The 15,315-nt window shown below is 40.0% G+C and overlaps 1 protein-coding gene across 2 annotated transcripts in view; it reads left to right on the plus strand.

Annotated features, from left to right (window-relative positions):
* cd276 (CD276 molecule) overlaps nt 1–15,315 on the plus strand; it is an 85,283-nt gene that overhangs the window by 42,008 nt on the left and 27,960 nt on the right. For both annotated transcript variants that reach the window (XM_055044904.1, XM_055044905.1), the window contains exon 5: nt 13,483–13,620. In XM_055044904.1, the coding sequence (XP_054900879.1) occupies nt 13,483–13,620 (138 nt within the window). The remainder of the gene's footprint in view (nt 1–13,482; nt 13,621–15,315) is intronic.

Here is a 15,315-nt window from a genome sequence, read left to right on the forward strand (position 1 = left end):
GGGAGATTTACAGAGCCATTCTCAGTCTGTCCAAGACACCATATTTTAAAAGTGCTTGAAGGAAACAAAGTATATTTAAGCAATAAGCCACAAACAGCTGTATTTGACAGCGAGTTTCAGAACAGCTTCAAGGCATTGTTAGATTTATATGAAGGAACTGACCTTCAATGGCCTTTTTGCTTCCTTCAAATAATTCCAATAAAAGCATTAATGTAAATGTTCCATAAATGTCCTAACTTAATCACTTTAATAGATTGCGATACTGTCACTAAGAGGGTAAAGGACTTCTGATTAAAACAGGCATGTTTTTTTTTACAAGAATGGAATTATTAGTCAATTAGAAGAATTTTACCAGATGCGTGAAACAGGAACAAAGCGCCTCTTTAATGATTAAACTCACTAAATGTCATTTTCAACAACAGTGCCTTTAATCAGAGTTGGCTTTACTGGCCAAGGGAATTGTAGCAGGTAGAATCACTCTGGTAATCCTTACGGACCCAACTAAGAGTAAAAGTTTTGTTTCATCCAACATTAAGCAGTACAAAAAACAAGTTTAGTTGTACAATAACTAAGGCAGACTGTAGCGCAGGGCGTTCTGGGTAAATACGACCCAAACAAATGTGCTAGTCTAGCAAACCGCACCAGCTGAAAATGTAACAAATGTTGCAATTTTGATCTTCAATCGAACACAGTCTGCCGCTCTATCAGGTGTGATTAAGTTTTGAGAAGCTAATGCTCAGGTGAGCTATAACTGTAGATGTCATGAATGTAAAACAGCTGCACATGAAGAGCAATTGGAAGAAAGTTTAAACCATGTCTAGTCTTTGGCATCATAAATGCTGAAGTGCTGCCAAGGATTCATGGGAATGTGTACATTCCCATGAATATAGCATGCTAAGAACTCGGGCTCTTTGAAAAGGATCATGTGGTTCTTTAATGTTTTGGGTAGACCTTACACTTTGTTTGTGATACAGGGTTTAGCTGAGATATATATATTTGACCAAAGAACATATTCCAGACTTCTGCTTCTCTCTCACTGGTTTTCACACTGAACCGGCAGACAGATCCTGCAGACAGGGCAGCGGCAGGAAAGTAGGCGTGCTTGTTAACAAGTGGGTTAACAATAGACATGTTACCCTGAGAGGCCTCTCTGCACTGCAGATATTTAAGCACTACCAGCAAGCTTTTTGTCCAGGCAAGTGACTCAGATAGGCTAGCTGTGTTACATGCATGTGACATAAATCAGCTGTTGACACGGTGCCATGACAGAACCACGGTAATCTCTGGAGATTTCACCTGTCACTGCTGTAGCGTGTGCTTTCCAACAACATGTCAGGAAATTATGTCTTTATTTTGTTTTTAGTCAATAAATTATTCTGCAGTGCAACAACACGTCTCCCTATAGCAATCATTGAGATGTGTTTCGGTGAAGTACAACTCGTTTCTGCATTGTTCTGTCATAGTCCTGGTAGAGGAGACGTATAGGGTTAATGGTGAGACTATTAGAACTGGATTCTATTATAGATAAATTCATGCTCACACCATGGAGTTGTCGGATACCTGGACAAATATTTATCTGCGCTTCAGGAGGCAGTATCTCTTCAAAAGAGGAGCATGTGAACACTACTCTGCAAATGTATTGAGCCACATCACATTTATTTATATATAAATATGTATGTATGTTCATTATATTAGATTTCTGAAGACATTTGACATGTGTTGGCAATGTATTAGCACATTGTTTTGTTGTTTTATTTCCCCCCAGAATTTAAATGCTGTACTGACTCTTTGGGTCTTACATTGGATTCATGTTATTTCAAAGACAGAAGATGGTCAAAATCATAAACATTTTGCACTTATACAACCCAATCAATACTATTTGATTGGGTGATTATTTCATGTGGTATTGTAATCCATAGAGAAAGTCTTAACTACACAGATCAAATTATTCATATGCTCAATTTTTTAATGTGTTTACAAGCACTTTGTGAATTCTTCCAAAATAAAGTAAGTTGAGCTAGATGCAAGTTTGAGAGCAAGATTCATCAACACCATATAAGATGGTATTAAAAGACTGAAAGTGTCAAAGAGAACTGAATCAGAAATTATGTGAATGGATTCAATGAAGCTGTATTCAGTTGCTCAGATGTTTTATTCCCATCTGAGCAACACAATAAACAGTGTGAAAGTTTGTTTGTGTTAATAAGATCAACGGCTAATAAGTCTGATTCGACCTGCAACAAAGTCGGAGCGTGGCCTAACTTGAGTGCTTTGAGGATATTCATCTGTCTCTCCTACATCCACCAAAGACTGCAGCTGAGGAAAATGAGAAATGCTGTTTTATAATGAGAGCCTTAGGCAGAAACATGTCTTTTTAAAAATCTGTCATTATATATTCTCCCAGTAATACCGCAGTGAGGGAAGCATACTAAGAACTCGGGCTCTTTGAAGAGGATCGTGTGGTTCTTTAATGTTATGGGTAGACCTTACACTTTGTTTGTGATACAAGGTTTAGCTGACATCCTTGCTATTTTGTATTCTGAGATTTTATCAGGATGAAATCTCAGAAAACAGGCACACCTCCTGTTTTTACCAGAAACGACCACTAGTCCTCAAATGCATCAAAGTTAGAAATTGGTTTCAAACATTTTCCATAAATGTAGGAAAATTTGGGACAGAAAAATGGTCCAACAGTTGCTGTGTTGCTGGGTGATAAGAGCTTTGTAGCACAATTAAGAAAACCCAAATTCAACTACTGGTATTCCAACCTAACCTTGCATGGATGCTTCAATTAGTATTATTTTAAAGTTGAAATTTTGGATGATATTTCACATCCTTTTTACAGTATCCTGATGGAAGTCTGATGCAACGTAGGGGTTGTTTCAGCAATAAGGTGCACATATAACAGTGTCTGCAGAGTAGAAAAGACCATTTTAATACGTTCAATGGAGATGTGGCTCATTCACACTGAGTGATGTTTCAGTTGCTTAACTCTGAATAATTGAAAAAAGTCAATTTATAATATTTCATTACCGGTACTTGAAGTATATTCTTTGGTGTTTATAGCACTATTTATACATGTTGTAATTCAAGGGTTTAAAGCAGTAAAAATAAGTAAAAGGAACAGCGGAAAAGAAATTTCCCTTTAAGAAAAAGAAGTATATTGAAAAACCCAAAGTAAAATTTACTTATCATGTTGGGGGGGAAGGGAAGTAAAATGCATGAAACAATAGCTGATCAGATGACTTTTGTAGAAAAGCTGCAACAGATAAAAATAGTTTTCGTCCGAGCTTAAAGGAGTCAAATTTCTGCACATCTCAGGTTTCCACATCAGAAAGGGAGAAAATAGACATAATGCAGCTGATTTCATCATTGCAATATTTACCAATACTACCACCATCAGAGGACCTTCTAATATTGTGCAGCTCTCGATATTATCTGATTTCCTGGTGTTGGTTAGAGCTGCAGCTTCCAGATTGATTTTGCAATGACCAACATGATAATCTGGCCCACGAGAAATAATATAATTTTAGTGGGTTTTGGCAGGAAACACATTTCTCTAGCAACTTTTTCAAAAATAATGGTAGTACCCTCACTGAGTCTAATTAAATGCTTTTTGGGACCAAAAACAATGATTTCTCTCTCTTTTTTTTTTAAGACCGGCGTCTCAGAGTGCTGACGTGATCCGACTGAAAAACAATTTATTTTTAAATCGATGCAGCCGAAGAGTTTTCACACATTTCGAAATGTGCAAATTTAGATTAGCACAACGATGAACTATCAGCACAAAACCACTATAGGAGCATGCTTTATCACAATTAACCATCACTTCTAAAGTGGATGTATGACGCTTCTGTTAGAGGAACTAAATGGGCCTCGCATGTTGCTTCAATCCTTTCATACCTTTTTGTCTTTGACACTTCAATGTCGGATCCTCTAAATGGCAGCATCAACCAGCCAGATAGGCTGTTTTGGCTCAGAAAGCTGTCACTAATTGTCTCCTCCACGTCGTCCGCAGCACCCTTCCTGGGCATCTCTTATTTTCAAGCTAATAAAAATTTTATACAACACTTCATTGTAAAGAGGTGATCACACCAACGCCTGACCTGCCTCGCAAATCTGGCTCGGTAAAAGAAATTGAGCAACCCAAAAAAAGAAGAAGGGGGAAAAAAAAAGATCAATAGTCCACTCTGCCTCCAACATCTTAATGCCACTCTCGGCGGAGAAGGATGTGCAAAAGTGATGGACTCTCTGTCAGTTACTTGACATCAGAAGAGTTTTTAATTGAGGCCCCAGCGGGGCAGAATGTGACGAGAGGGAGGCTGGGAGACAGTTAGCTTGGCTGGTGTTTGATGAGGTGGGCAGGGTGTTTGTGAGAGTATAAAGTCATCCACCGACAGCTCAGTACAAAATTTATACAGAAGTGTATTTTCCAAATTGATGGTAATGGCATATGTCACGTTATGTTTTTCTCATTTCATTTGCTTGTGCGTGTTAAAAGGCGAAACAAACTCTGCTGCAAGACTAATTGCATAATTACCTAAAGTTAGAATCGCTTATGATCTGCAGTCTCGGTTTACAACAAATGTAGAGGAGAGCCAGCTTGCCAAAAAAGCTTATCACACTGTGCAGCTGACACCGAGTGTGTGTGCATGCGTGTCATTTGCACCCTTGGTGCACTACAAATGTGGAATTTATTTTTTGGGTTAAATGCTTGAAAGTCTTTTTCGTGGACCAGAAATCAATGTTTTTCTCTTATTTTTTATTTTTTTGCTATGTGCTTCCACAGCTGACTTGTCCTATCATTTGGACGGGTCTGCCTGCTTTCTGCTGCTTGTGTGGCACATTTTCAAATAATCTTTTCACTTTCTGACAGGTTTCCTCATTGCTTGATCACTCAGTTGAGCTGTCTGACTCAATTTCTTCACTTGGGCCTTTTTTTTCTTTTTTTTTTTTTTTGTTTAGCATATACGTGTTTGTTTTAGAGGGAAGCTGTGCCTTATGCTCATTGGGTGACTCCCAGGGAGTTTATTCTCCTGGTGCACTTTTACGTGACATTTAAAATCCATTCTGTAGCAAAACAAATGGTGTTTTCATATCCAGATCAGGGCCTGCATCTGAACCAGTGTGAGGTTTATTTTGGTTCTTCTGCCCACTTCCACCTCAGGCTAATGTTTACATACTCCACAGCAGAGCTATTACACATTTTCACAGCCCTTTCCCTGGAACGCACTCTCTGCCCTGCTAACACAGCAGCCCTGCAGTTGTCTTGGAGCGTTATGTTCAGATAATTATCTAGTCTTATTTGGTACGTGCTTCAGTTCAGCTGTTGAGAAAATTGACCTCAGCCATGAATCTGACATATCTGTCTTTACCTTCACATTATTTGTACCTGTCTCTCAGCTGCTGGCACAATTTCAATTAGACGTATCGGTCATTCTTTTAGTGTTTGTATTCACTTAAGTAATAGAGATCTCCAGCATAGGTCAAAAAATCTCTTGGCAGAACGACTACCCGTTCCAAATCGGGCATTGATGGAAAAGCAACTAGTGTATTTTTTATTTTATTTTTTTAAATAAAATATTTAAAAAATATATTTTTTAAAATTAAGACGAGGAGTATAAAAAATTTCAAGGTCGTACAGGGCTTGGGAGATTTGTCCCGTCAGTCTGTCAATTTCCATAACCACACACACACACGCACACGCACACCCACACACACACACACACACACCAAAATAGCTAGAAAAGTGCACACGGGGTCAGTGTATGGTTAAATAAAAGTTTTAAACAAGCAATGTCAGGAAAACAGCAAACATGTTGAAGAAGGCGAAAGAAACGTGACAATTTTGTTTTCCTCCATCAAATTTGTAGCAATTTCTTTTGATTATTTGTATTGATTGTTGGCCAGAGGTCGAGTTAACTGAATATTTTCTGTATTAAACTGTTTATTTTTTTAAACGACGGAAAAATTTGGAGCCCCTCGGTCACTTTGACAGGTTATAATTCACGCCCCTTGACTGGTGCACATGCGCAGACCTTATAGACTTTATGCAAAAAGTTCATCGCAGAATCAACTAAAATCACTCAATAAAAAAGACCTTTCTGAATATTATCTCATGGACACTGAACTAAAAGCATCTTTCTGACCGGCAGCTGGCAGCGTGTTGAAGAGTTATGGACTGGACCCTTTGGAGCGTCTGGTTAGGAAACTCATTCCAACCACTGTGAAAACAGTGGTTGGAATGAATTTTTTCAATATTGTTGGTCAAGATGACGGAGAACAAAAAGGTCTAGCCCGACCTCTGACCTTGGTGTACCTTTCGTACCATGTTGCTGTCCAGCAAAACTTCTTAAGTCTGTTTAAAGACACCACTTACCTTCATCTGTATGTTTTTTAAATGTGGGAGGGATACGCCTGACCTTAAACGGGCAAACTCCACTCAACCTGAAAAGCTGTCAGGCGACATTACTCACTTCGCCACCTCTTAATGTCCCGCTGCCACATTGTCTTGTTTTATATGCACACACTGCAATCCTTTAATTCATGTCTGGGCGAACTTGCCAATCGGACCTCAAGTTCATTCGATCTCCACGTCTCCATTTAGGCATCTGTTAGTGCCGCGGCACCCTTGAACAGGAGAAAAAATTCACCTGTTGATCAGCCAGATTAAAGCCTGTCTCCTTTTATTGCTGCGGCAGCCTTCTCACATCAACTCATCATTCTAAATCTATAACCCTGCACTTAAGAAGCGCACTGCTTTTGGAGTGCAAGCCAGACTTCTTGCAGAAAAAGACCAGCTAAATGAGCCTCAGAAACAGCCTCCAAGTTTACAGTCACACCAAAAATTACTTTCTTGATCGAGATGCATTCCAGCATCCAGGCGGTCAGTCTCCTTGCTAAGCGCCATGCGGAAACACAGTTCTGCTTTTGTTTTCGTCTGCTGGGGTCACTAGGTCATTCACCCCCTTATCCTGTCCCTTCGACCTTCATGGAATCACTAACTCATCCTCCTTACTCCCTGGTGTACCCTCCATCACTTGCCCCACCACCAGCAGATGGCTTTTATAGTTCTCCCGCTGAGAAAAAAGAGGGCTGTTAGGAACTTTATTCCTATAAATGCAGAGCCATTACTCTGTTTTAATGTGCAAGTCGGCACATCACACACTCCTGTTTGCCTCAAGCCCAAAGCTTCAAGGGAAGGGCAATAATGTCAAACAAATTGTGTAAGTAAATGGGCGGTGGGTTGTCCTAGAGATGAGCACATTACCTCTCCGCATGCCAATAAGACACCAAGGTAGCATTTCACTGAAAAGCTATTTACTGAAATGCAAAAAAAGAGTGAAGGCTTGAAGCAAAGATGCTGACAGGACGGAAACCTGTCGTCATCAATCTCAGTTTGCCAAGTTTTCCCCTGTTCAAGTCACTTCCTTGTCCTCTCCGCACAAGGAGAAGTGTTCCAGACATTACGGGAACAGCTGGTGTGCGTGGCTACAACGTTTCCACACTGCGCCTGAGTGGGGAGGACACCTCTGAGGTTGATAGTACAAGTTCATGACTAAAACTGAAGCTATTCAATGTCTGTTGACACTACGGGTATTTTTTCTATACCTTCTGAATGTTTATGACCACATTTCATGCTACTATTACACAGAAATGTCTGAGAAATTGCCATGTGACTGATGACAATTTACAGCACTGGTCTTCCAGGAAGCATGAGCCCTTTAATAGGGTAATGGCCTTGTTCAACTTCTGGGCTAGCCCCTGGTATAGCTTGCTTTTCTGTGATCAGCTTGTCTCCATTTGTATCCACCTTTTCTTTTCCTCAACTTTAACACATAGAAATGGTAAAACCAGGTTGTTCATCCTGGCAGTGAAAGAGAAACCTAATTGACTCTTCTTTCCTCTTTCCTCATCTTTTCAGCTTGTCTGCAATGAGCCCTGAGGCCTTTCTTAGCCTGAAGCCATCCTTCTGTCAAGGGACATTATTCTCCTTTGGTCCCAGCTTAAGAGGCGCGGTTTCTTGTAGGCAGGTAAAACTGGGGTGACAGAGAGAAAACAGCTTTGATCTCTCCGTCTTCACATCACCGAACCAAGATGACAGGCAGGGGAGTCTTAGAAACACTTTATTCCACCAAAGGTGCTGGAGAGAAAACACTCAGGCTTGTAAAAATGCCTGCAAAGCTTGGCTCTTACATTCACTGAAGCCCAAACAATACCGGAGCTGGTCCCTTCTCTGTCCCCTGTAGTGTCTTCCAGAGACTAAGAAAGCTTCATATCGGGCTTTGTGTCCTGTGTTAGAGGCTCCATATGGAAGTGGTGTTTTATCATTCTCATTCTTGCTCCCCCCAGTAAATATATCTTCCTTTTTTACCATCTCAGTCTTTTGTGGGCTCCTATAGAGCACAAAAACTACCCTTCCTTGTATAAGACATAATCGTCAAGGACATACTCCGGGTGGTTAAAACAGCACATAAAGGAGGCTCCAAATATTGACTTGTAATAATAACCCATTAAATCTTTTTCTATTTTTAAAATAAAATTGACAGTGCTCGATAAAAGGCGTCAAGGAATGGACACGACGAATCATATTTAATGTCGGGTGGAGCGAAAAAAAAAATAGAAATAACACAGCCACACCATTACGTATGTTTGGAAACTGCTGCCTCTTCTCTGCTTCTCAGTTCTCAGTTCTTGTAAAACTAAAGTGAACTGTAAAACTTCAGAGCCTTTGAAATCCAAGGACTCTGGATGGCTGCGATGAGCATTAAACGCCCAGTCTTTTATTTTTGTTTCCCAAGGAAAGCTGAATCTCTAAATTCTCCAGCTTGTATCTCTTCCTTTTAGTCACACGAATTAAAAATCTAAGCAGCATATTGTGATGGGGTGAACAATATTATATATTCTTTGATTAGACCAGCTGCACAATAATGTTTTGATCCTGTAAGACCTGTGGGAAATCCCCCAAGTACCTAGTTTATGTAAATCCTACACATCTAGGCCTGACACAGTAAGTTGTCCCAGAGGTTATTGTGACAAATGACAAGTATTGTTGTTTTGAGACTATTTTCAAGTAATAAAATGGGAATGGCATGAATAATAATATTATAAAAACACATTCTCAAGAATCAATAAACTTTAAATTCTAATGAAAATTTAGCACTGAATCTGCAAGACATTTTAAATATGCAAAATAAATAAACAAAACAGAGACAACAAATAAATGAACTATGGAGTGTCTGTAAGCAAATTTGTCCTTCAAAAAAATGAAAATAAAAAAAGGCTGAGACCAAAGCAAAAAGCTGAAAACTTTTTATCATCCAGTTTTCTGCAGAAAATTAGAGAAAAGAGAAAAATCATGGAGCATGCAAAAGGAAATGATTGAGTTAATTTTATTTTCTCATGCGATTAATTGATGTATTGCTTATTGCGACAGGCCTAAACATGTCATCGGCCAAAAAAAAAAAACCTTAGGGAAAACTAAGTCTCTGAATGGAAAGCTGTGGTTCAACAGAGGTCAAGATTGTAGGACTAACTGGGGAACTGGACTGTGAGGTCCACATGGATGTGGAGCGGGTCGTTCAGGCATCAACGCATCAACCTAGAGGACTCGATGTTCACTTGGTGTTTAATATATCGCACGCACTAATAAATACAACGATGAAGGGTTAATCAGTGTTACTCGCTTCACCTGTCAGTCATAATGTTATGCCTGATTGGTGTGTAATGTCATTAATATCAGTGCAGCTCTTACTGGTTTCACATTTTGTCAAATTTGTGTATTTTGTACGGACACAGTGAGAACTTGCACACAGCAACGTACCGTTGACATGCATGTAGACGTGTGGTGTTAGCAAAAACCTTCAGCTGCTGCTGCACAAGCTCACCGTTTCCTTATTATCAATCCAACAGCTACACCGTCACTGAGCAGTTGCTGCTCTGTGTTTTTCTTTCTTTCGAGGTTCTTCTCTCCTCTCTCGCTGACAGAGTAATTTTCCCTCAGTCAGACAAATATCTGTTGCAGTTGTTGTACTCGTTAGATGGCTTAACAACAAATCGGAGCAAAGAAATATGCTTCGCCTGATCTTTCTGCCCTCTTGTCTCGGACCGTAACTACCTGAAGCAGTATAAACAGGAAATATACCTTAATATTCACAGTGGAAACAGTCTTTGCGCTGCCAAATACGTTAACATCTAAAGTCTTCATTATCTCCATTTTTAGGTTCAAGTAATTAGCGGCAGAGAAAATGGACGGTGCTCTTAGTAGCATTTTCTCTTATTTCTGAAAATATCCACAAGTAGTCACAGTTTTTAGTGAATCATGAAAAATCCACAAATGTGTGAGTCCACAGTTGATGGATATTGTGAGTTCTGGTTATACTTTATGTTTTCCATTACATCTGGACCCTTTGGCATGATTTGCCCGTTGGCTTATTGCCCATGTGGTTCATACGGTACATCTGGACTAAAACTAACCACAAGTCCTGTCACTGAAAACACGTTTTATGACAGAGTACACAATGCTTCAGTTAACATCAAAAACTGCAGACAAGTGTGGAAATGTGTCAGTTGCCACATTGTGCCCAGTCACTGCTTGAATCTCTTCTCTCTGAACGATGCTATACATACCAATGAATGATAAAGGTGAAGTTATTTCTGGTTGAAGCGGCTCCTTAGGTCTGAAGTCTCTGGATAATGTCACATTGGAGCCCAAAGGACTCCATTCTTCTCCTGGCATAGAGGGAATAGGAAGAAAGAGGGGGGAAGAGGATAGGTAAACAGAGCCATTAGAGACAAATCTATTTCTGAAGAAAACAAAATCACATCATCAAACAAGAGAGAAGGAAAAATATGACCCTGCAGCCCTTCGGGCCTAGGCATTGCAATGATAGCAGACTATGGCATTTGTCTTTATCAGTCTGCCCTGAGGGAGGGGAGGATGGTGGGAAGGTGTGAGAGAGAAGAACTGGGAATGAGAGAGACTGTGAAAACAAAAAGCTCTGCACCTTCTTTACTCATCACAAAGTCGCAGACACATCTGTTACACCTTCGAGTGACATGAACAGCATGGGTTTGACTATTGCTCTTTCATACAGGTTTTGTGGCTTCGCTGCTTGTGGGGCTTTCAGATGGTCATTCTTTAAATATAGCATAGTGAAGCACTCACTGGACAGAGAGCCACAGCCTCATCAGTCATGGCTCGCCTCGGGAGTCTTGCACAGTTTCATCAAAATGACAGGATTGACTTTCCAGATTTTCTCTTTTCTCTCTGACATTTGGTTGTTTATCCTGCTTTGCAAGACCAGCACCACAAAACACTTCATTGGATCATGTACGCACCTTAAAAGAACTCTGTCTCAGCTAACACAGGCCAGAAAGAGCATAAAATATACAACGCTGTGTGTATATTGTTTTTTCCATTTGTCTCTGTAAATATTCCTACTAAACTATTTTAGTCTGACATACTGTTAGACAATTTTGCCTCCTTTTGGTGCCCAAATTGCTAAAAGTCTGTGCTTACTTTTTCTTTGAGAGTTAATTTCTGTCATTTGCTCCTTTCACATTGAAATACATCTGCCTCTGGATACATTGGGAACATTGTAACCCATTTTTTACAAATTGAAGAAACATCAGACAATCCAAATGGATTTTTTCTCCTCCTCTCTTCTCTATTATCTTACAAAGCTTTTATCAAAGAATCAGAGTGCTTCTTTGTCACGTTTTTGTGATATCCCACAAGAATAGCAGAACTTTTAATGGAATATTAATAACTGCTATTTTACTTTATTTTTTACCCCTTTAGACCCAGCAAGGAAGCAACAGATGCACCTAAGAAACTGGGTACAAATGATAACAACGAAATACATTTTCACAGTGAATATCCTGTTCTTAAGGAGTAATAATAACGACTATGTTCTCCCGGTATAAAGCTAACAGTCGCAGTTTTGCAAGTATTTATGAAACCCACCACAGTCGCACAAGTTGAAAATTTGATCCAATGTTGGCATTTGAGGGAAAGTTAAAAGGAATTAATACGGTGAATTTCATAGCCTTCCACTCAATAGGTTCCGAGAAAAGTCAGGGGCAATCCACCGACTCCCCAAAGTCATTAGGATTCATTGCAGGGAATCAGAAATGTCAGGGCAGTCCATCTAATAGTTTCTGAAAAGAAGACCAAAGGGCTGAACAAATGATACTGCCATCCCCAAAAGGTATTTGCATCTTTCCTTTTATTTTGCATCAAGTGCATTTACATCATAACAAAATGGACTGTGAAGATTTATTATTATTATTATTATTATTATTATTATGATTTTTGTGCATGTTGCAACGCAATCTGTTCAGAATCAAAGCTGATTCCAAGGTCTGGCAAATGCCTCATCATTATGTCTCTCTAATGTCATCCATTTTTTAGATTTTTTTCCCCTTCTGCCTGGAGCAAAGTAACTCAGGGAGACTGTATGCATCGCATCCCGACCCATAGCTATTTAGTGGCTCTGCTGTTTTCTGCCTTTCTTCTCCCTCTGTTCGGTTTGAATACCCCTGGGAAATTTGGCTGTGTCTGAAATCTTTTTAGTCTTGCTGACCGGGTTTTATTTCCCCTCACCAGTTTGCAGTTTGCCAGGGCGCTCCAACTAACTTGGACAGCTAATTGTCTTCAAAAGGGATGCGAGCAAAACTCCGTATTGCTGAGTGTTATCTTAATGTTGTATGGTTGAAAACACACGTGCATGTGAAGATGTTTTGGTTTGTTTTTTATTGTTTTTTTTTTTGTAATTATTTGAGGTGCCTCCTTGAAATAATCTACTGCACATAAACAAGCTAGACAACATTTTAGTCAACCTATTTGGACGAGTGGGGGAAGAGAATGCAATTACAAGCACCTTTGCTTTTTCACAAAATGCCCAGGTTGTGCTTTCCACAAACTGCTGTGGGGATATTAAGAAACGGGAGGATATTAAAGCAGCAACATCAGAACTTACATCTGACATCTGAGCAATGTGTAGCAGAAGGCAGGGGGTATGATAGTGCCAACATCATCTGAAAGCTCTGCTAGTGCTTTCTGAGTGAAAGGACAACACAGCCTTGTGCGACTGGTGAGCTATCTGCCATCTGGACACAGTTACACGACTCAGAAGTCTTAATTAGAAACTCTTTCTCTGTTCACATTAAACAAAGGTACCCAGGCCTTTGTGGTTTTTGTCGTTTCTTGCTCGTCAGGTCTTCTGGAAAGTGCATGCAACATGGATATGGAAGCTTTCACCAAAAGCCATAATTCATATCCTAAAGTTCTGCCCTGCAAGTTTCGCAGGATGGATTATTTATACATTTCTCGCAATTTCAGCTTTGAAACACTGCCAAGCAGCAGACTAATGGTGATGGATGTTGTGATAGGTGCACTCTTAATTTAGCTCTGCAAGACTGAATAGAAAGGTTGTAATTTCTCTGCCTGTTTCTTCCCCTCTGCCCTCTTCGCTTCAGGTCAGAACGTTGCTTTCCCTCCGGTGGCTCTGTGGGTTACTGTGGGCCTGGCCGTGTGTCTGCTGGGCCTGCTCATCGCTCTGGCTGCTGTCTGCCGAAGGAAGATCAAGGAAAGCTGTGAGGAAGCCAGGAGAGAAGGTAGGAGGAAAAAAAGCAGGTGCAGGTTTAAGCCCTTCGTATTTTTTTTCAGTTTACTGTTGATGATAGAGTTGAGATTTGGTATGAAAGTCATTATCTGGGGGGCTTCTTTGCTACATTCCCACAGCAGGCGAATGCAACTCAAATCAAATGTTTTTCGGAGCCGGCTAAATAGCACCATTCCCACTGCCACCCCCCCCCAAAAAATATAAATTGAACATCAAGACCTGCTGTGTGAACGTAGCCTTAGATTAAAGTCGCACTTAAGTTGGAACAGTTACAATAAGTCAAGTTTCAGCTTGAATTATTAGAGCTGATAATTGGATTAATGTTGAAAATGTTCCAATACAAAAAAATCTGTGTCATGTAATTGAGTGAAAGTGTCGCAGTATGTGAGCTGCAGACAGCAACCCAGCCAGGAGACAACTCTTGTTGAACATGATTAAGTTGAACATTCTGGGGTGAAAACGATTAGTCGGCTTAATTGTGATTAATCTATTACTGAAATAATCGTCAACTAATTTAGTAATCGATTACAGGTTAACTGGAGTATACAGGCTCAAAAAAGATAAGTAAATAAGTCATATCTGTACAAAAATATAAATCCAGTTTACATTTAAAAACATTTGTCTGTCAATTCATTCTACCTCAAGTCACATAGTTTTATGTTCACCTGGTCCAATTCTGTAAAATAAGTCGCAGCAGATGCACATTTTGCTACAGATGATCAATCATTCACTAAAGCAATGCTATTTTACCGCATTTTAGGCAATAAAGTCCTTTTTTTATTTCAAAAAGAAAGTGGATTGTTTATTTACAACTTTTAAAGTATTTCTAATATTTAAAAAACATAAAGCTTAAATAAAAAAAACAGCAGAATGTGATCTTTTTTTAAAATCAGATAAAAAAGATAAATCCATAGATGACTCAATAACTAAAAAAACAAAAGAGTCATGTGTTGCAGCCATACAGCATTCGTTCAAGTCCTCCAGTGATGTGTCAACAGTTCTTACACGCGCTGCGGCGTCGGACGAGAGGAGCACAAAAGACGGAGCTGTAAGCAGTGATGAGATGTTAGGCTCTCAATCTGAGAATCCACAGGGAGTTTCGCTTAATGCACATAGCAGGATTTCGAATGGCGGGACACGTATCTGTGACGGGGGAGGAACATCATTACCCGGGTCCAGTAATTAGCATCGCAGAATAGCCGAGTGTCCCCGCAAGTGCAGAAGGAAAAAGTTTTGAAATGAGATAGATACTGCAAAGCCACCAGCTCTGCTGTAATGAGTTCTGCTCAGAGTGGAGGAGACATTTAAATAAAGGTCAGCCAGAGTCTGCACCAGGGCCCAGAGGTTTAAAAATAAATATGAAAGTGACACAGACTCAGAGGAAAGAGTAAATAGCTGCACGGAACATATGAAATCAAATGAAATGGAAAGAGAGAAATATAATGCAGTTCCTCCCACTGGCGAAGGCCTCCGAGGGTTGTAGGGCCCCCTTTTCTTCAGCGGACTGGATGAGGTGCTGATTCCCTCGCCTGCAGCTCGGACACTGAAGGCGGGATTCATTATGTGGTCATCCACTCTCTGCCTTATTGAAATGTTAAGTCTTTTCTTTTTTGTGTGTGTGTGTGTGCCGGCAGCGCTTCTGGAACCATAAGGGTTTTTCCAGTCACAGACCTGAACACGTTCTTTA

This window comes from Poeciliopsis prolifica, unplaced genomic scaffold (assembly GCF_027474105.1).
Source record: "Poeciliopsis prolifica strain line A6 unplaced genomic scaffold, Auburn_PproV2 SCAFFOLD021, whole genome shotgun sequence".
Taxonomy (NCBI): domain Eukaryota; kingdom Metazoa; phylum Chordata; class Actinopteri; order Cyprinodontiformes; family Poeciliidae; genus Poeciliopsis; species Poeciliopsis prolifica.